Source organism: Neolamprologus brichardi, chromosome 4 (genome assembly GCF_056152115.1).
Source record: "Neolamprologus brichardi isolate AB-2024 chromosome 4, ASM5615211v1, whole genome shotgun sequence".
Taxonomy (NCBI): Eukaryota; Metazoa; Chordata; class Actinopteri; order Cichliformes; family Cichlidae; genus Neolamprologus; species Neolamprologus brichardi.
The window spans coordinates 6,975,142-6,996,900 of NC_142107.1; the positions used below are offsets into that span (position 1 = coordinate 6,975,142).

At 42.2% G+C, this 21,759-nt stretch overlaps 2 protein-coding genes across 3 annotated transcripts; both read right to left on the bottom strand.

The window, feature by feature from the left end:
- Window positions 1-659: 659 nt before the first annotated feature.
- Window positions 660-7,231, bottom strand: si:ch211-120g10.1 (uncharacterized). Its single transcript, XM_006807818.2, has 10 exons — window positions 7,024-7,231; window positions 5,596-5,670; window positions 5,077-5,175; window positions 4,751-4,852; window positions 2,258-2,392; window positions 2,031-2,168; window positions 1,883-1,934; window positions 1,771-1,797; window positions 1,641-1,667; window positions 660-1,549 (listed from the first exon to the last, which is right to left on the bottom strand). The coding sequence occupies exons 1-10, from the start codon at window positions 7,222-7,224 to the stop codon at window positions 990-992; spliced, it is 1,416 nt and encodes a 471-aa protein (XP_006807881.2). The 5' UTR covers window positions 7,225-7,231; the 3' UTR covers window positions 660-989.
- A 3,832-nt stretch (window positions 7,232-11,063) lies between these two features.
- On the bottom strand, window positions 11,064-20,115 carry LOC102795053 (uncharacterized). Of its 2 annotated transcripts, none has more exons than XM_006807823.3 (5): window positions 19,739-20,115; window positions 19,233-19,342; window positions 16,853-16,945; window positions 15,059-15,229; window positions 11,064-12,068 (listed from the first exon to the last, which is right to left on the bottom strand). In XM_006807823.3, the coding sequence occupies exons 1-5, from the start codon at window positions 19,887-19,889 to the stop codon at window positions 11,886-11,888; spliced, it is 708 nt and encodes a 235-aa protein (XP_006807886.2). In that variant the 5' UTR covers window positions 19,890-20,115; the 3' UTR covers window positions 11,064-11,885. The 2 variants fall into 2 exon arrangements, with proteins under 2 accessions (XP_006807886.2, XP_006807885.2); XM_006807822.3 differs by having other exon boundaries at window positions 15,059-15,232.
- Window positions 20,116-21,759: the final 1,644 nt, after the last annotated feature.

The following is a 21,759-nucleotide window of genomic DNA, read 5'->3' on the forward strand; positions in this document are numbered from 1 at the left end:
GTTTCTTATGTTTTGGTTTAATTTTGCATCAGGGATTGTTTTCTTGTTGTGTTAATGATTATGATGTGTATTATTAGTTTCATGTTTCTGTTTATTTGTGTTTAGGATTTGTTCTTTCCAGAATTCTGGAATAGAAGAAAAAAGACGTGCCCACTTTTTTCTGGTGGCCCTAATCCTCTTCCGTACATTTACATTGTTTAGGATCATCGTCATGCTGAAAAATGAAGCCACTACCAATCAAATGTTTTCAAGGTTTTGTTGCATCATAGATTGTAATGTAATCTAGTTCTTTTTTTTTTTCTTTCTGGAATGGCTCAGCCTTTTCCCTTAACTTAGATGTGCTAAGTTTTCTTCTAATAGCTTTTTGGGAACATCCTTGGTGGTGAAAAAATACTAATACATGCCTGTCAAACAAAAGAAAGGATAATAAATTCAAACTTGTGCACTCAATTCTTGTTTTTTACAGTTATTCAAAACATATGCCGTACAATCATTGCACTCTGGAAAAAGGACAGTTTAAAGAAATAATAAGAAATCCAAAATTAACACGACATTCATGCCAATGATGAGTGTATAAATTGTATATAACTGTATATATTTTAAATACATTACCAAACAGAATATCAGCAGTATCAATAAAGACATGAAGCATCAAGACATAGATTTGGTTTATTTATTATTCACACGAGTGCATTTTATTGCTGGATTAATAATGCACAATACATCACATTAACACTATAGGTTTCTCTTGAAAGAAGATGACGGCATTTCATCACGTATGTGAGCAAAAGGATTGCACTATAACTCTGTAGTGAGAAAATGGAAGCAACAATCACATTAAAGCAGCAGCATAGAGAGTGGTCACAAAGTGAAGCTATTCAGTAGCACATTTAAGGTCTTTTGCAACCTCCCTGTGATTTGGGATTGTTATACTTCACTATGATGTCTACTGATTTTTTTTTTTAAAGGAAATGCCCACGGAGGGAAACTCAACCCCACATGCAAGATGTGGAGCACAGACACTGGGTTTTGGCTGCTGGAGACCTGATAACCAGATCCTTGATGATCTCCACTGTGCCAAACAGTGGGAAAAGCTTCTCATCAAAGCTCTCGTTGTAGGTGTAAATGTGGAAATGTTTGTCCACATCATAGAAGGACAGCTGGTTGTTGTCATAGTCGAGGTAGACCCCCACCTTGCGGGGGATGAGGCCGGGTGGCAGCGCGGTGAATGGCACCGTCAGCGCCTTAAGCTCAGTGCCCCTCTCCAGCCGCAAGGTCAGGTACCCCGTATCTGTGTTCAGCGACTTAAAACCTTTCCTCAGGGCCGACTCTTTAGCAACGCCCAGCCGCCAGTCGCGCTCTCCCACTTCCACCTCCCAGTAGCGGCGACCAGTGCCGTAGCCCTCCGTTCCAACGGCACACCACCAACCATCAAAACGCTGGTGGTAGTTGGGAATATCCTTTCTCTCAAAGCCACAGCGCATCCTTTTCTCATCAGTAGAGATGAGCAGATCAGGGTTGGCCGTGTCCAGATCCAGGGTCACCTCCACTAGAGGGGAAATGTGAAGAGGTTTAAATTACAAAACAGGTTGAGCAAAAATTATATGGGAAAAAATCTGATTAAATATTTAATTTTGTACCTGCAGCATCTGCAATCCAATCCCACACTGCCAAAAAAAAGTGAAAATAAAAGTAAGTGGATCTAATAGTGTAAATGCACCAGCATGGCAATAGTAATGTGTGATTCGTGGTCTACAGTACATATCTCACCTGGTTGAGGGATGTAGGATATGGAACCTGGAAAAAGAGAATGATAAACTCATAAGAGGGTAAATATTTCCAAAGAAACAACCAAAGTCAGCTAGATTCACGATTTACAAACCGATCTTCTGAGTCTTCTGTTTCCACAGAAGCCACTGCTGTGGGATGGTGTCCTGTAGGAACAAACAACACAGAGGCCTCATTGATTAACTGCAGCGGGTCATGCAAGCTGTAAAGTTTGACCTGTGGATTACAGAAAGAACTTCTACCTTGTCAGGCCGCTGTAACATTAAAGTCCACATAAGCAGCTCCATGGCGGTCAGCAGATTGGGAGCACGGCCCCAGCGCCAGGCAGACTGCACGTCCTCCAGATTCTTCACCACTGGTTCTCCGGGCCACACACTTTGCTGCAGAATGATCAATGTCAATAAAAAACAATGAGCAAACTTATTTTTTGTTTTGAAGGAAATATTAGTTGTATGTTTGAACCTCCCACCTCAGGCTGGGCTCTTATATCCTTGATCCATTCGAGAATAACAGCTTTGGCCTGCTGCAGGTCCTTCTCACTCATCACATCGGGCTGTTTGCCCTCATTCATCTCTGGCCAGCCATCAGTCTGCATGGGTCTCATCTGCACAGAGAAAAACACTTTATTACATTTATTAAATATACTTCTATATCTAAAAGACGTGTAGTTCTACTGTGACTATTAATTTTCTGTAGGAATCTGATGTTTCCTTTTAGGTCATCTGACTGTCCATATGTTCACAATTCATAAGATTTGATCAGATTTGGCCAGGTTTTAATTCAGCTTACTTCTTCCAAAGTCTGCTCAAGGTCACATTTGTCATTTTATGGGCACATTTCCATTTTCTCAGCATAACCTTCATGCACACTACTTACACTCTCACCAATATTCAATTCAACCCTTTCAGCAAAGTCATTAACACAAGGTTCCCAGTGCATGCATACGATAATAAAGTGAGAACTTCCTGGAATGCCAAATCATGTGATAGTTTGAACTATCGCTCTGTCATACATTGTATCTTTTTAGATTGTAACGACCATGATCTTACTGATCATCCTATTAGCTGGCCATTCAACTACTAGACTTGTAGTCAAGACCGCCTAAACCAAGACCAAGACAAGACTAAGACCAGAGGGCATCGTGACCAAGACAAGACCAAGACAAAGTCGAGACGAGTCCAAGACCGAGACAAAAAAGTCTTTAAACCGCAGCCAGATGCTGGTTCGTTTACAGGTGTCAGGCATATTTATGTGTTTTTGCGATGCACTCGCACAGTCCTCCTCACCGCTGTCTACTGTCTCACTCACTTACTGAGAGGACAGACGGACGCTCCACTTGACTACCGCGTCTCTCACTCTCTCTGTTTTTCACATAATGATGTTATCCTATATCCTTGCATGTGATTGGCCACAATATGGAGGGATTGGAGCATAGCTGAGCCACTGTGTGAGAGCTGAGCAGCGAAAGGAAATTAAGTGAGGAGCCGCGTCTCGCTCAATGGGAGTCAACTCTTCTGATTCACTACAAAGCACTCTGTAAGCACGGCTCTTAGAGCTGATGCTTTTGCGCATGACACATTATCCAGCGTTACGTTGTGTGTCATGGATACTGTTGACTCCAAATCTCCCGACTACTATGTCGATCTGAGAGACCAAGACCGAGACAACGAGACCAAGACGAGACCGAGGGATCCGAGACCAAGACCAAGACCACATAAAAGTGGTCTCGAGACATCCAACTCTATCAACTACCCATTCATTCATTCCTGTCCAGACCTATTAGAAAGGCATAGTTGAGGCTAACATCAGTAGTATGGTCAATGCTATGACATACTGACATGTAAATATATTTTCAAGCTTTTTATGGCAATGATTACTGCTGGTTATGTAGTCACGATACTTCTGAGCTCAAATTTCTCATTTGCTGTTTGTAGAGAACTTGTAGAAAGTACAAAAGGTGGCACCATCTTGGTATCAAAAAACTGAACGTAAAGACGGATCAACCTGTGACACCACTTGCTTGCTGGCTAATTGCTTGCAACTGACAACTCACTGCCAGTGAATGAGCTGATAATACTGCAGATAATCCTGCTTCCTAAAACATGATTTAACCAAGACTTTCAAGACAGAAATTTTCCCATAGACTTCTATTGAGGTTTTGCAATCATTATGGATGTGCAAAAATCATGGTGACAGTGTAGGACCACTAAAGTCCCAGTAACACAGTACTAGAGACCTGGTCATGAGGGAAAAATATTATATGAAAATGACTGCTAAAGCCCCATTAACAAAGTCTTACAGACTAATCAGTGACCCCCTAGCAACCACGTGTTACTTTGGGAAAAATGTGTATTCCTCAACTGGTTTGCAAAACCTCCTTGTGACTGCTGCAGTGGTAGTTTGGATGAAAGTAAGGGACTTAAGTAAGACTACAGTAAGGCTGTAGGGAAACTGTAAATGTGTGACACAAACCAGAAGTGTCAGCCTTACTATCACTAAGCTAGTGGTTAGCAAATATTTGTAGACAAGCATGTAAAACTGCAGGCAACTCTAGTCTGCTAGCTCAAGCAATCACTGCAAGGTTTTCGGGCAGTCTCTTCTTTGTATGATTGTATCAGATCCAATATGTTGGACAAGTCTCACACAATATGCAGATGGTGTCAAGTGGGAAACTTCAATAGGACTCGTCTCTTTGCAAACACAGCTATCGCCATCTGGTGGCCTTCACTTAGAATGCAAGTTCCACTTCCACATTGACTTTATTTTTCCAGAAGCTACATTCATCTTTACTGTCTGTGGTTGAACTAGAATAATTTGTCCTGCAGATGACTGTTTGCGAGCATCCTTGACTCCACAGCTTATTTGAATTCTCATTGGCTTGTGCAGTACAGCCAATCAACGGCAAAACAATAGTATATCACTTCCCACACACATGATGCTTTGGTACTTTTCAGTTAAACACCTTGCTCTCCAGCATGGAGGCCCACTGTAGGATGAAGGCCCTGCAGAGAGGAGTTGGCCAGATGTCATTTTGGTTCCAGATGTGCTCCAGCATTGCTGATCTCTGCAAGGGTAAAATGGAGAGAAAAACACTGGATTGATGAAGACTGCTAATTATTTCAGAGTTTAATAATTCCTTCATTAGGCTGTAAACAACAGTGATGATCAGCGTCACTTTTGGCATTAAGAGAAAACTGTTACAATGATACAATCCAATTCATCCTGAAAGAGCACACTAAGACAGTGAGGGAATGCAAGCATCAGTTCAGGTTCACAGGACGTTTTTACCTGACACACTCGGCCGATGTCTCTAGCCAGCTCCACAACGAACAACTGGTCCTCATCCAGGGGCTCCCTCTTCTCTTTCTTTGCCCTCTTGTGCGAATCCTGCGAGGAAAATACAAGTAAAGGATTTTCCGTGAGAAAATGCTGGAGTAAAGAGGAGTGTTCGAGCCACAAAGAAAGACATTTAGACAGCATTAGTGCTGGTTCACAAGGGCTTTAGAAAGTAATAAGGCCAACTGGGAAAGGGGGCGGTCACTTAGCCTAATCAAAATGCACATCGGGGCTCTGATCCTGTCAGCAGAAAAAACCAGCCTCTGTCTCATTTCATCTCATCAACTCCCCGCATAGAGTAACCCCCCTTTTTACTTACATTAAGCCAAACACCAACACCAAACAGGTAAGATTATAAAAAAATGTATTATGTCAGCTGTCTACCTGAGTATAAAGGTGACCTCCTGCCAGGGACCAAGTTTGAACATTAAACACACAATGTTTTTATTAGAGTATACAGAAATGGGTTACCTTTATCTTGGCCGTCAGGTTTTTGGCCGGCTCCACCATGAAGTGAAAACACTGCATCATTTTGGCTGGCCTGTCCTAACATGACACACAAAACACACAAAAAATGTAGCTTTAGCAAACTACCCATTCATTCATTCCTGTCCAGACCATGTGTCATCCTGGCAAGCAGCATTACGCGGTAATGAAGCATTTAAGCACAATCTGCTACATCTCAGATATCTGATGGCGACTCCATGGCGGTAAAAACAGCAGTGAGTTATCTCAATGCTGCTCCTCAAACCCTTAAGGACTTGTTATTGTCCTTGGTGTCTTCTAGGAGGTGAATGCTGAAGTGGAAAATGGGCAATGTTTAGTTCCAAAACACTGGGAGGTCAAGTAAATCAGTAAATACATGACGATGATGGAAACATCACACGGCCTTTTGGAGATCAGGACATAACAATAACAGTAAAAGGTGAGGGATGCAGCGGTGGAGTTTTGGCAAGTTATATAAATGATCAACGAAGTTAATGAAGTCATAGATGCCACACGCATGAACAGCACAAAGTCTTTAAGAAGGTCATCGAGCAGAAGCAGAGAACAGCAGTGATTATTAACTTGAGCAGCAGTAAAGCAATGAAAACAAGCAGTCTGAGGCAGGAAAGGCCCAGATTTTCTGTCTCCCTGCCTTATTTACTCTGTATGTCACTCACTCTGGCCCTTTTCTCACCCTCATCATCTGCAGAAGAATACAGTGTGAGCTCAGTCTGTGTCTGGTTGGCACTGCATCAATTATCATGACCAGACAAAACTGGTTCTCAGGCTGAGCAGGACGTACAAAACCCCCCCACAACAAAACACAACACAATGCAATTAATAAAGCCTGTATTTGCATGCAATATCACCCCTTGTTTCATGTGAATAAACTGTGTTTCTCTGCAGCTTGAAGACGGCTCGAAATAGCGCTGGTTAGGCCCACTTTCATATACAAAACTAAGCTGCACCACTCAGGAATCTACCAACAACACGCACCTGTACATAAACGTCAATGCTGCGTCACACAGGAAAACAACAACAGCAATCACAACACATAAAATCAAATGAAATACTCAATTTTTTAGACGACACGTCTAACGATGGGGAAGTGCTCGCTTTGTATTTATGCTGTGGGAAAGCATGACCATGCAGCTTTTGCAGAGTGAGAGCGACCCAGTTCGCGGGCAGCTGATGACTGCGCAGGAGGTAAACACAAATCTGCTGAGTGACTTTGCGGCAGATTTGCATCACATGTGCAAAGATGCCTCTTTGCAGACGTTGCAGACTGATTTTTACCACCAGTGTCCACACAACAAAATGACAGGTTCATGCATTTATAGCGTTGTTGTCCTATAATTTCTCCTGCAGTCCGTCCTGCGAAACAGCGCGGTTAGTAATAAGGCGCCAGCTGACCTGCAGCTTACCGGGATCCACGGAGTTTTGTTGAAGCTCTTCGGTTTTCCTCTTGCCTCTTTCTTTAAGCGAGAAGCTGCCCGGTCTAAAAGTGTCTGGTCTCTGTTCTGCAGTCTGTGTCTGACCTTGTTTACATACCAGACTGACAGTCGGCTGCTCGTGCAGTTTCGTTTTTTTCCGTGAGTGACGAAAGCGGCTCATTAATGGGCAGAGCTCGCGACCATCTTGGTAAGGTAACGGTATTTTATGCTGTCTTAAAGAGGCAAATCTGTAGTTTGGATTCAAGTTTTAAAAATGCGACTGTTTCACTTGTGTATTTACATTTTCTTCTATATGGCTTGCACTGCAGCAAATCAGAGGCCGATGTTCATTTCTGCCACTGGATTTATTTTACACGCATAGGTTCATTCAGCGCACACAGACTAACTAAATCTGATAAACCTGATATCATTTCTGCTATTAAGGGCACACCTGCAAGACTTGAAGCGCAGATATATCAGATTTAATCCTTGCATACTGGAAGTTCACTGTCATCTCAGCATCAGTTTAAACTGCTGCCTCTGATTAAACATGTATCACTGTAACATTTGATTTACTGTGTAACGGCTGTCTATTGTTAAAAAGGCACATTATATTGTCAAAAGTTTGCCTCGCCTGCCCTCACACGCAAATGAACTTGAGTGACATCCCGTTCCTAATCCATAAAGTTTAATATGGATTTACAGCCTCAACTCTTCTGGGAAGACTTTCCATAAGGTTTAGAAGTGTTTATGGGAATTTTTGAGCATTCTCCCAGAAGAACATTTGTGAGGTAAGATACTGATGTTGGACGAGAAGGGCCTGGCTCGCAGTCTCCACTCTAATTTCTCTCAAAGGTTTTCTCTCAGGTTGAGGTCAGGACTGCGCAGACCAGTTAAGTTCTTCCACACCAAATTCGCTCATCCATGTCTTTATGGATGTTACTTTGTGCACTGGTGTGCAGTCATGTTGGATCAGGTAGGGGGCATCCCCAAACTTTTCCTGCAAAGTTGGGAGCACAAAATTCCCAAAACTGTTTTGGTATGTTGAAGCATTCCTTTTAGTTCCAGAATTCATTTCACTGGAACTAAGGGCCTGAAGCCCAACTGCTGAAAAACAATCCCAGAACATAATCCCCAAAAATTTATTTAACCCTTATTTATACAGGTTGTCCCATTGAAACTCAATGTCTCATTTACAAGGCAGATCTGTTCCGGACAAACATTAAAATTACAACAATACAAGAAATAATAAAATAGCTAAATTTGTCTAATTCACACAGTCATATCAAATACAACAACAAGTTCCCGGTGATGATTTCACAAAAACATTTGCATGTCTTTTGAAGTCTGAAAGTGAAATCAGTTGCTTGATTGATACTTTACATTTAGTACGATGCAGCCGGACAAATAGTGTTGTCCTTTCAAACCTAGACTTGTCCATCAGAATGCCAAATGGTTAAGCGTGATTCGTCACTCCAGAGAACACACCTCCACCGCTCTAGAGTCCAGTGACGGCATGCTTTACACCACTGCATCTGACACTTTGCATTGTGTTTGGTAATGTAAGGCTTCGTTGCAGCTGCTCAGCCATGGAAACCCATTCCATGAAGCTCTCTACACACCGATCTTGAGTTAACCTGAAGGCCACGTGAAGTTTGGATGTCTGCGACTGACTCTGTAGAAAGTTGGCGACCTCAACGTACTATGATCCTCAGCATCTGCTGACCCCGCTCTGTGGTTTAACATGGGCTACCACTCTGTGACTGAGTTGCTGTCGTTCCCAGTTGTTTCCACTTTGGTATAATATCACTAACAGCTGACTGTGGAATATTTAATAGTGAGAAAATTTCACGAGTGGATTTGTTCCACAGGTGACATCCAATGACCGTACACCTCTAAAGCTCACTGAGCTCCTGAAAGCGATCTATCCTTTAATAAATGTTTGTAGAAGCAGTCTGCATGTCTGGATGCTTGATTTTATACACCTGTGGCCACAGAAGTGATTGGAACACCTGAATTCAATGATTTGGATGGGTGACTGAATACCTTCGTCAATATAGTGAATGTAAGGTATGGAATACCTCAAGCTAGATATTTTGTGTAATTTTCAGTCTTTATTAAGACCTTCCATTTGTGTTAACAATGGCTCGGATTGCTGTGTTTCCTGATGACTAAACAATGCAGCTGAACCATCGATTGATAAATGAAATGCTAAATAAGTAGTTGAAGGTTGTAAAAGGTTAATAAACAGGTGTTAGATGTTACTAAGTAACAAATGCATAGACTGAGTGTTAATAGTACTCCAGGCGAAGTGCAGGAAATATTGCAAGTAAACTGCTAAAGGTTTGTCAGTGGTCAGAAGAGTTTCAGACTTGATGCTTTGGTTGCGTTAGTTCTGCCTCAGCTTTATTATTCTTGTGTGAGCCCCTCAAGTGCTTCAGCAATAGAAATAAAACCTTGCAGGTAGCTCAAAATAAAGCTGCTGGTTCTTTATTGCAGTGCTTTTACAGAACTAATGTCAATGAGATGTAAATTTAATATCCTAGAGACAAGATTACTGCATGTATTATATGGAATGAAACACAGTTGAGTCGACATAATCATTGAACACGATCTGCAGCAGAAAGGAGTTTTATATTGCCAAAGGTGAAAACAAGTGATATGAAGAAAACAGTAATTCACTGATATGGTGGAACTCAGTAGCGGTTCATATTGTACATGAGAGTACTGAAGCTCTCCATGGTAAATGGTAAATGGGTGGGCTCTTTTATAGAAAAATGTGAAGGTGGTTACTTTCCGTGCCCTCTTCATATATCAATTTATTATATTAGTCACCTAAAAAAATTCAGGGGCATTTATTTCAGGGTAATACTCCGAAACACTTCAACATGTCACTTTTATTTAAGCTACACTGAGGGAAATAATTATTTGACTTTATTTGAATCTGTAAGTTTGCTCATTTACAAAGAAATGAACAGCCTCTGATTTTTCTGGCAGTTTTATTTTAATGGAGACAGAATATCAACCAGAAATCTAGAAAAAAGCACATTACATAAAAGTTATAGATTTATAGATGGGTTTTCATGTCACTGAGTGAAATAAGAATTTGATTCCCAAGCAAAACATGATCTAGTATTGGTGGATGAATCGTTGTGGGCAAACACAGCGGTAAGACGTTTCTTGTAGTTGGTCACCAGGTTTGGAAAAATGATGTTTTCTGGGTCACACTCAGGATTCCTCTCCCACCAAACGTACTGGGTCAGGTTGATGCCAAAGAGGTCGATTTTCTGACCACAGCACTTTCTCCCAAGCCTTCTCTGAATTATTTAGATGTTCACTTGCAAAGTTAAGACGGGCCTGTATACGTGTCTTGTTGAGCAGGTAGACTTTGTGGCACAGCAAGATTTCAGTTTAATAAAGCGTAGTGTTTTACTAGTGGTGTACTTTGGTCCAACTGCCTTCAGATCATTAACAAGCTCCACCTGTTTACTTTTTGGGCTGATCACTATTGAGGCACGATCTTGCATAGAGCCTGAATTAATTTTATATTTCTTCCATTTTTGAATAATGACACCAACAGTTGTCACCTTCTCACCGAGCTTCATAGAGTATCAAATCCTTATTGAAGTCAATGACAAAAAGTCAGTTTATAACTTTTATGTAATTTTTTTTCAGGATTTTCCACTCTGTGAAACTACAATAAAAACAAGAGACTGGTCATTATTTTTCCATAATGGGAATGTTTGCCCATCCCCATCCCTCATAGGAAGTTGTTTTTGAATATTAGGACCTAAAAACTGAAAATATTCCAGTTTTTTATTGAACTCCAGAATTCAATAAAATTCATGGAAATTAGTTTGGGAAATACTAATTAGACAACAGTCTCTCATGAACTTTTCCTGATCCTGCCTCACTGTGAGTGGTTTGGATGTGGTCCACATACATAAACTGCGGCTGTGTAATGAAAAACATTCACGAACAAAGCAATAAAAGTATTTATTACATTTGTTTCCACAGAGAAATAACAAGATGTCAGTTATCGTTCTTCAATAAATACAGTACGAGACATATGCAGGGCAAACATACGACACGTGCACATGGAAAGTAAGAGAAAATAACGCACAGAACATTAAGACATAAAATCTGGTGTGTAAATAGAAAAAATCAAAAGATGGGGTAAAGACAAAGGTTTTGTAATGAATGTCTAGTTTCAATTCCATGAAAGGCACTCTCATTAGCACCTTTTTTATTCTCCTCCTTGCAGCCCTCAAGCTAGAGCAGCGTTGCATCGCCTCAGCGGGGTAAAGAAGCCCGCTTTGCGGCAGCTACTAAACAAACTCTTTAAAAACCACACAATGAGGTTTCCAGTTCGGGGACATCAGAATAAATGAGAAGAGCTAACTGTGAAAACATAAGTCCATTAACAGAATTTAATACACGTCACTGTAACCAGCAAAGTAAATAGTCGTTCCCTTTTTTTGGTATGTTTCAGTTCTGTAGTCCAGAGATCTCCTCTTCCCTGCCCTGTTCGAGATGTGCCAGCCACCTTAGTTTTATGAGTATTCAGTGTTTCTGTTTTCAAACTCACGGGCACGTTAGAGCACAGTAAATGTCACAAAGTATTTTTAACATTCAAACGTGTCCTTCCCTGCAGGGTGTGCGGCTCCTTGTATGGTTGCCTTCCAGCTCATGATCAACATTAGCTCTGTCAGTTTTGAGGTATCAGAATCATCTTGTACACAAGTGTTAAGGATCCAGTCGATTTAGTAACTGCATCTGCGTTACGTTAAATATCGCAATTCTGCTTCACATTCACCAGAAAGCTTGATGGCTTGATCGGCGTCACACGGGTAGGACGGTGTTGTTGGCGGCCTCAAAGTTAGCTGGAGGCGCTGTGTTAGTCTGAACGGCGGCTCTAGTGTTGGTGTAGAAACTCTGAGCAGAGGGGATGTCCAGGCTGGATGAGAGGATGTCGTACGGCAGCTCCAACGACTGACGGATGCTCTCTTCATATGTTGGAGGAGGCTGTAGGAGAAAAAAAAGATAGAAGAGATTTTACACTAAATATTACACGAACATCTATGAGCTAAACTGTCACACTGTAAGGTCGGTCAGAATAGCTTATTGTTTAAAATTAGCAAGCAACTGAAGGGTCTGTGGAGTGTTCAGATCCACAGGTTAACTGCTCTGATTCAGATAAAGTTAGCAGCCAGCAGGTGGACCAAGATAAGCACTTCACAGAACTTAATGGAAAAATAAACTTAATCAGCTGGTCAGACTCAAAATGCTAATGTAACATCATCTCTGCAGAGTGAATAAATAGGCTCCTGACATCTATTCATTATTTCTGCTTATCCAATTCAGGGTTGCGGGATGTGTGGGGTGGAGCTGGAGCCTATTTTAGCTGTGATTGGACAGATCATGAGTCTGTCATAGGGCTAATGGGGAATGACAGTTCAATGGTGACAGCATATTGCAGGGGTGTTGAACTCCAGATCTCGAGGGCCGGTGTCCTGCAAGTTTTAGATATCACCCTGGGTCAACAAGCCTGAATCAAATGATTAGTTCATTACCAGGCTTCTGGAGAACTTCAAGACATGTTGAAGAAGTAATTTAGCAATTTAAATCAGCTGTGGATCAAGGACACATCTAAAACCTGCAGGACACTGGCACTTGAGGCCTGGAGTTCGACACCTGTGGCATATTGGGAGTCGTTGGGCAGCTTAGGGCAGCTCAGACTGCCCAACTACCTGCAGTCAGATGGCAGCAATGTCAGAAACATGTGGTACAACTAATCTGTGCCCTACTCTAGATTGTGCTGTCGTTGGTGTTCCACCGTGTTCTAGATACCTTCGAACTCAGATATCGGAACAAAAGCAAGTAAAAACAGGATTTGTTAGCTAATAAGAGCAACTCTTGTATCACTGGCAATACAGCATAATACTTTGTTTGTTTGTTTTTTATTCTGACTTTCCAAGTAAGAAATCCAAGCTGAAGGAACATTCTAGATTCAAATTCTCACTGGGAATTATTCAGGACTTCAGGACTTCAGGAATTCATAATTTTGCTTCGTCTTGATGCATGTTCAATCATCCAGGTAAGTAAATCTCCAAAAGTTGATTCTGTTCATCTGGACGTAGCGTTTTGTGGGAGAAACATTTCGTCACTCATCCAAGTGACTTCTTCAGTCTCGGCTGACTGCAGGTTTCCCCAAATCTTATAAACAGTACATTTGCATAATGGCTGAAAACCAGCCCATTGTTCCTTCACTGGGCTGGTTTCACACCATTATAACACACAGGGAGCTGAAATGGCCACTTTTGGTACTTTTCTTTCTGTATTTTTTTGATTGCACTTCTCTCACTCCTGGTTAACTGCTGTCACTCCTTCCCTATTCTGGCCCACTTGTCAACCACATAGTTGATAGTTTGAACGACTGCTCAGAGAAAGGTTTGCAGTGGTTGAAAACCTTGCTTTGTCAGCTTTCTGTAGGTAAATACTTTCACAAACAAATACAACTGGAGTAGCATGAATTAAATACAACGCAGAGAGACTGACCACCATTTGCACTCACATTCACATCTATGTCCTAATAACCAGTTAACCTAATTTGCATGTCTTTGGACTGTGGATGGGGAAGCTGGAAAACCCAGAAGAAACGCACATGGGCACAGGGAGAACATGCAAACTCCATGGTCATTATAATATAGCATTAATCAAATGGTAATATTGTGTTTACAGATGCTATCTTAATACAGATTTAAGGAAAGACATGGAATATCATTCAGTAATGAGATGCACATGTATACATGTTACTGTCATACTGCTGCCTTTGTATGCAGTGATGAGACTTCTGAAGACTTTTGGGAAACATTTCCTAAGTTGCCAAAGGGCACTGTTCTCCATAGCTGTCTGAGAGCGCACAGTAATGCCACCGAGGTTGCAGACCACAAAATTCTTCAGGAAAATTAAAAGTCCTCGAACAATCCGGGAGGACTGAGTTAATATGAGAGCATCCACAGGCCTGAAAGAACTGAAATCTGACCCTGTGGTGAAGCAGAACGTGTTTGTATTTACATTACCAATTAATCCATCTACATCCTGGCTGTCTGGAACATGTTCTTTTTTTAAAAAAAAATGTATTATCTTTCTCATCACATCTAGCAGATTCACGCTCCCTGACTGAGTCCTCTTATCTTTTAATTGCTTGGGGACCCTCAGGCGACAAGTGCAACCCCACAACCCTGCCCTCCGTTTGATACCCGCACCACACGCGCACGCATACCAGGCTGCAAAGTTTTACTGCCGTCCTGCCTCGGGCCACGCAGGGCAGGCGGGGAAATAAAGGGGTCCATCATCTGAACTCTTGCAAGATAGAGTTCAGATTGTGTAGAGGAATGTTTGTCAGTGACTAGTGATGGGATGACAGAAGAGTATTGTGTGTGAATGTGCTTTGGTGATGAGCAGTCATGCTAGGGGGGTGTTTAATTAAAGAAACGGAGAGAGGAGGTCAAAGTAGAAAAAAACGGTGGAAGATGGGAGCACAAAGCTGCATTCTGGGGCACTGTTTGCACTCAGAACACAGGCTTTAATTATGTTTGATGTGCCTTTTTCTCATTACCTTGTTTGCTCAAGCGTTGTGCGAACTAGAAGCTAAGCGAAAGATCAACACGGTAAAACCTCGAAACGCAACTGCCAGCACAATTCGGCAGCAGGCATTAGATGAGCTGATACTGCATCCTGTTTACTGCGCTCTGAATGCAGTCTAAGGTCTTGTTACAACATTGTGTGCCAACATCTTTCTATTAACAATAGTAAAGAGAGTCTCATTCTGTTATCTCCACCCACTGTGTCAATAGAAATGATGGCTTTCAAAAAAAAGCCGACTTTTTTTGGAGCTTTAATGTTCTCCCACAATCCCATGCTTAACAAAACCACCTGAAGGGCTACATTTCCAAAGGCTTTACAACAATACCAAACTGTGTAATGCAGTCTTAGTCTCTAGTGTACCCCACCTCAGTCACAATGGGTCCATTGAGACCAAACCGGTCTGCGATCATCATGTGGATCTGCCTCTGGCGGTCCTTCTTTCGGACGCTCTCATAGGAGGGGAGCCTCGGCAGGGGGCCTTCCAGCACAGGCAGGCTGTAGCTGGAGGGCAGGCCGATGTAGAACAGCTGACCTGCCTGCTGAGACGTAAACAGACCACAGTGGGACAAGAAGCAGGTGTCTTTAAATAAGTGTTTGAGCCCTGCTAAATTTATAGATTTGCTCACTTAAAAAGAAATGAAAGAAAAGAAATTAAATGAAATAGATTTTTATGGTAGGTTCATTTTAATGGAGAAAGACAGAATACCAACCAAAAATCCAGACAAAAAAACCCAAACACATGACATAAAAGACATAAACTGATTTGCATGAGTGAAATAGGCATTTGAACCAGCCAGAATTCTGTGTGGCCATGTGACATACAAATTACAATCAGTCAGTCAGTTACAGACACTCATCATCTCAGCTCTTTACGTGTATAAAGCAAACCTGTCCACAGAATCACTTTCTACCATTCTAACCTCTCCACCACCACAGACATGACCAAAACGTTGTCAGAGGACATTAGGAGGAGCCACAACACTGTCAGCAAGAAGAAAAAATTATAAAATGACTAACAATTACCCTCATTCTCATGAGAATCATGATGGATCATCCCAAAACTATACCGGAGGATTCTCTAACTGATCTGAAGGCAGTTGGGACCACAGTCACCAAGAGCACCATTGGTAACACACTACACTATCCATCCATCCATCCATTCGCTTCCGCTTATCCTTTTCAGGGTCGCGGGGGGCGCTGGAGCCTATCCCAGCTATCATAGGGCGAGAGGCGGGGTACACCCTGGACAGGTCGCCAGTCTGTCGCAGGGCCAACACACAGGGACAGACAACCATTCGCACACTACACTAGTGGATTGAAATCTTGCTGCACCCACACGGATCCCCTGCACAAGAAGACACATGTACAGGCCCGTCCTAAGACACCAGTAGGTTAAATAATTCAGAGAAGGCTGTGGTCAAATGACACCAAAAGCTCTTTGCCATCAACTTGACCTGCCATGTTTGGAGGAAGACAAATGCTGAGTATGACCCAGAAAACACCATCCCCAGAGTTAAGCGAGGAGGTGGGAACATTATGCTTTGGGGCTGTTTTTCTGCTAAGGGTGCAGGATGGCTTCAGCACATTGAGAGGACAATGGATGCAAAATCTTAGACGAGAACCCAAGGGATGAGTTTAAAGAGCTTCTGTAAAGAGGAGTGGGCAAAAACCAACTACAAAAAATGTTTTGCTGCTGTGCTTTTGCCAACAAGGGTTATTCGACCAAGTACTACGTCATGTTTTGCTTGTGGATCAAATATTTATCTCACTCAGTGAAATGCAAATCAGTTTATTATTTTTATATAATGTGTTAATTTCTGATGGATATTCTGTATATAATATATGTACATTATATATATTATAATATACAATGTTATATATATTATAATCAGAGACTGCTCATTTCTTTGTAAGTGTGAAAACTAACAAATTCAGCAGGTATCAAATAATTATTTCCCCCATCATATACCCCATCCCAGATACCCACGTTAAAGGATAAATCTCATCAGAAACATTCACTTCAGAGACGAGGACTTTCCGGCCTATGTGTATTATAGAGCGTGTGCATGTGAATGAAGGCCCTGCCTTAACCATTAGCATACACAGAGGGGAAGAGTGCTGCTTTGTTTGGCTTAATAGCAGATGATGGGCTCTCTCACCTGAGTGCTGCTGTCATCAGTGATCTGTGTCTGCTCGAGAAAAGGAGATGGCACCAGCGTCTGCCTGCTGCTGTAGTACTGAGAGGGAGCACCCTGTAAAACAAACAGTAATCAATTCAAAAAGTTGCGGGACAGGAAAAAAAACCCCTTAGTTATTAATTAAACACAGGACTGGAATTTCACCTTTAGAGTTTAACTAGGTGAAGCAGTTTTCTGGTTCTTGTTGCTGAGAACCACTAACTTCAGCCCAATTGACCAATTTTCATGCCTTGTTTAGTCACTTTGGTGCACCGGCTGGTTCAGCAGTACCATAAATTATCTAATCAATAAGACGACCACCCTCAGATTTCCGTGCCTCCTCCTCTTCCTATAAAACAAGACCCGTCAGTGTCTCACTGTATGAGGTGCAGAAATCCTGAAAAAAGGCCGCTAGTAAAACGAGGTAATTGCCTCGCGTCTAAATGAGTCTCCTTTGTGTGGAGAACAATGTGATGTCCTACTGTGTCATCAAGGTCCCTAGGCAACAAACCACACCGTGTGGTCTTTTCAGCGTCCCTCTATTCCCCGTGTAGCTCCGGCGGGTACCTGTTAAGGCGCACACTCCAATACACATTATGGCCTTTTTATGTCATTTGAGCCGCCTTTACCACAAAGTCAATTTGTTGCCTGACTGAGATTTAGATCCAGCATGAGGACAAGAGATATGCGCTAAACAGCAGTTGCTGCGAATACTATAGAGATTCTTCTCACACAGAAGCAACAAAGGCGGCTCAGATTGCACTAACACGGGGTCACATCAACATATCATCAGTTTATCAGATTTATTATTTTCCCAGGCCTTTTTAAACTATGACATCACTCACCATCAGAGTGACGCGATCTGTCGACCTTTGCCATAACCCTCATTACGTTTCACAGACACACAGAGATGGCACCAAAAAAAGGTGATGTCAAAGGTCATTTTCCCCTCACTGGTTTGTACTTTTGAGAGGGAGGATAAAAAAAAGAAAGAAACGTCACCACGTCGAAGAGAAAAGGGGAAAAAAAAGGAGAGGAGCTTTTGTCGCCTGCCATTGAATCAGCCAGCGTGAAGAAAAAAGCACAACCGTGTAAAATCAGTGTCGAAGTCGGGGGAGGACCCCAGCAGCAGTGTGCTTTTTTTCTCCTCCGCCGCAGCCTAAAGGAGCCCCCATTGTCCCTCTTGTCTCCCCCCCACCTCCAACACCCACCGTGGGGTCGGTCCACTATTCATGGAGCAAACTGAAGCAGGGAAAGGTATGTGACTATGAAGTCGAAGACATGAAACACAATGAAAGAGCGCCTGTGTGTGTGTGTTTCTCAATCTTCACTTTCTCTCACTTGTGGTCAAAAGAGTGAAAGCCTCTTTTTCACCACAAGTAATCGCAGGAATTGTAACGACACTCATCACTCTCTAATCTGTCACGTGCAGTTCACTGTACGTGACCTGAGGGTAAATAGAAACCATCATGTGCTTCTCTTATCAGCAACACGGTACAGCTGTAAGCAGAGGTCAGCATGGCCACTTTGTACAAGTGAAACAGTCTGTTAGTTCCTTAAACTCAGGCACAACAGAGCCTCTCCATTAAAGGCACAGCTGAACAGACAGCTTCCTGTCAGTTGAAGGAGGGAGGCATGAGTTGTGTCTCTGCAATCTAAAGATAACACTCAAACCTCACCCCCGGGGACTAATGGAGGGGAGAGACGGGTCAGGAAAAGGAAACAGACGACTAATAAACAGTATAATTCTTTGGGAGTATTTGCATTTCCTCTTTAGTTTATCCTGCACCAGCGCCTGCAGCACTGAGGATAGTCAAGTGTTTCTCTTTAGTGAGCAAACAGTTATGTTATTTTGTAGGTGTGATTTTTAACAAAATGTTACACACAAGCTAAAAAAGATCCAAGGACTTGGGTTGGTTTGCTTCACCCTGCCAATGCTGGGACAGAAAAAAAAAAATTTGATTTGCAGTGATTTAATTAGGCCACTATGGTGCTGAAGTAGCATCAGTGCTAATTCTGTCCAATTCTATTGGAGAGATAGTGCAGCACTCAAGAGATATTTCTGGCAGCGCGCTATTTCCACCGGAGCAAATTCACTGACTGACACTGATCATATCAAGTTTATTGTAGGCCATGTTTGTGCCGCTATGCAAATTCAATCTGACACCCCTTAATGTCTGCGTGCCGGCCTGTCTTTGAGTGTAATCTCAACAGTTTGTGCTGGGAAACTGAACATACAGATCACCTTACAAAGAAAAACCCCACAAAAGTCAGCATCAGGGCGTTTTTTTTGTCCTCCCCTCACCCTCACCCCCACCCACACACACATACACTCTCTGCCATGTGGTTTGTTTTTCTTTACCATATCTGCATGTGGCCCCTGATAGGAAAACAGTCTGCAGCACTGAGGATCCTTGCGGTAGATGATGGACAGCAGCACCACGATAACCACGAAGAACACCAGAGAGGAAACTGCTTGAAGCCGGAGAGAATGAGAAGTCACTTAATCACACTGAGTCAGACACTGCGTTTTTTTTTTCACTCACTTTGCACATTTGAAGCCTGTGATGAGTTGTTGTTTTTTAATAAAAATGTGCTTATTTGCTGTTTTTAAATGTCAGTCCATCTCTACAGTCAAAGTTTCTCCGGTGTGTTTAAAATGACAAACCCAAGTCTCTAAGCTTGTTTTAATGGTTTCGAGCTTGGGAAACATAAGAGCCAAAGCTGAGACATTAAAAGCCTGTATATATATATATATATATATAGCTATCTGCATGTGTGGCTAGATTAAATCCAAATGCTGTATCCAAATGTCTCCCTCTAAAGAAACGATTTTTACTCGAATTACACGCTTAAAGCTGTACTTACAGGACGCAGCGACCACTGTGAGTTGATCAGATGTCAGCTGGAAGGAGGGGATGGTTGGAGTTGCAGTTGTGGACATTTCTCCTTCGTGAACTGTTAATCTTCCCTTTACAAATCCTCCTGAACTCTTCGGCCTCAGCGCCGGGGCTCTCATCTTACAGATCAGAAAATGAATCTGTCCTCCTGTCGCTCCTCTTCATCGTGCGCTCAGTCCCGGACAGGCTGGCAGTCCACATGCGCTCTGCAAAGTGGGGATCTCAAACTCTCTCCACTCGGTCAAACACGCCACACAGCGTTTAAGAGCCCGTGACGGCGCACTGACGCCCTCCCCGAAGCGCGCGTGACGTCGCTGTGGCTTGGAGCCGGACAGCAGCATTGGTTTCGTTTATGGACTGACTGACACTGACTGGAAGCAGCAGCAGCGCACGGGCATACAGACTCATTACTTAGGCTAATGGGCATTTTTAAGCTGGACCCCTCTCTATGTGCGGAGGACACCAGGCCACGGACACGGAAAACAGCAGCGTCTGTGCTGCTGAATAAATATTACAGCAGGTTGCTATTGCTGCTTCCTCCGCTGTTTAACTAATGGCATCCAGACCAGTAAGTTAGTTAACACCCCGGATTCCTGAGCTGGAGTCCCGTTACCCTGGCAACCGTGGGGGTCCCATCCTTAGAGGCTTTCTACACAAACAAAGACCCAAAATGTAGCATTAGTATTCATAGATGGAAACTATGAAAACATGCGCCCCCGACCTTTTTCTCCTTTTTACTAGATAAACTTCATAAAGTATGTCACCCCAGATACTTTCATTATTTTATATCTTAAAGGTGGAGAGAGGCACTGACATCCTGTAGACAGGATAAAACAGATCTCTTAATATGCACTTCACATATCTGGCTGTGGCCCAAGCTTGCTGAATTGAATCAGTATATTATACTTTGCCCTCGAGACAGCAAGGAGAAATTAGTTTTGCATACTGGCCATCCTTACAGGGAGAGGGAAGTAACTAAAACTTGGAAAAGCCAAACTCCAGCAAGCTTTTTAAGTAATAAGTATTCATTGGAGTCAGCGTATTTTACACAGTAATAAATACATAAATAACAAATCCGTAAACATACAGTTTAGTGTATCATTTTATAATGAAGTAATTTTCTGAATTCGTTTTCTTAACTGATATTTTGTGGCATTTTGTTGTTGTTGTTTGTTTGTTGTTGTTGTTGTTGTTGTTGTTGTTTTTTTGGGGGGGATATACCACGTATTGAATTTTACTATTTATGTAAATGCATATGAATGGGTGTTGATAGGCAGGCCTAATCAGTACAGAAAGTTTAAAAAAAAATGCCTAATTCAAGTAAAATCCATGACGCTGAAGGTGATCTGATGGCTTTGTTGTGCTGCGGGTCTCCTCGCCACCTTGAAGGGAAGGGTGACTGCAAATCAATACACAGCTTTTCTGCGTAATTACCTTTGTTCTATGATGAAACACTGCTATCCTTAAGGGAGCGGTCTCTCTTTCAGGAGAACAATGCCCCCATCCTGACTGACTTGGCTTACTTTTACTTATAAAAGTAAAGTAAAATGTTGTTTATATCACACTTTCAAGAAAATATCACCGTGCACCTCATCAGATTTGCCAGATTTCATTAAATTTTACAACGCACTTATGTAACAAAGTTAAAAAAAAAAAAAAAAAAAAAAAAAAAAAAAAGGGGGGGGGGGTGTCATATGAGCTCTGGGACCTGTTGGGGATGTAAATGTCTGACTTATGGTTTTGCAGTAACTCAACCCAAATGAACACCTATGGTGGATTCATTTCTGAGTCAAAGCACCGAATGAGGGAACATGTTTTGGGGAAAACTGGGCTCCAGTGTAAAGGCTGACCTCCTGAAACTTGAATCTCAATGCTAACTGAAGATGCTATGAAGGGTAGTGTATGTTAGATTTTCCTTTAATATGTCACCTGTCAGTGTCATGTTATGTCTGTACCTGGAAGTTGAAGGAAAATATAATGCCTATTTTT

Bases quoted from the DNA above. Each gene is read 5' to 3' on its own strand.
- LOC102795053 (XM_006807822.3), bottom strand. From the start codon at position 19,889: ATGAGAGCCCCGGCGCTGAGGCCGAAGAGTTCAGGAGGATTTGTAAAG. The intron at 19,343-19,738 runs GTAAGTACAGCT...GGCTTCAAGCAG, and splicing joins CACAGTGGTCGCTGCGTCCT to TTTCCTCTCTGGTGTTCTTC. The intron at 16,946-19,232 runs GTAAAGAAAAAC...TTTGTTTTACAG, and splicing joins AGGGGCCACATGCAGATATG to GGTGCTCCCTCTCAGTACTA.
- si:ch211-120g10.1 (XM_006807818.2), bottom strand. From the start codon at position 7,224: ATGAGCCGCTTTCGTCACTCACGGAAAAAAACGAAACTGCACGAGCAG. The intron at 5,176-5,595 runs GTAACCCATTTC...TTTTCCTCGCAG, and splicing joins ACCTGACGGCCAAGATAAAG to GATTCGCACAAGAGGGCAAA. The intron at 4,853-5,076 runs GTAAAAACGTCC...TTACCCTTGCAG, and splicing joins ACATCGGCCGAGTGTGTCAG to AGATCAGCAATGCTGGAGCA.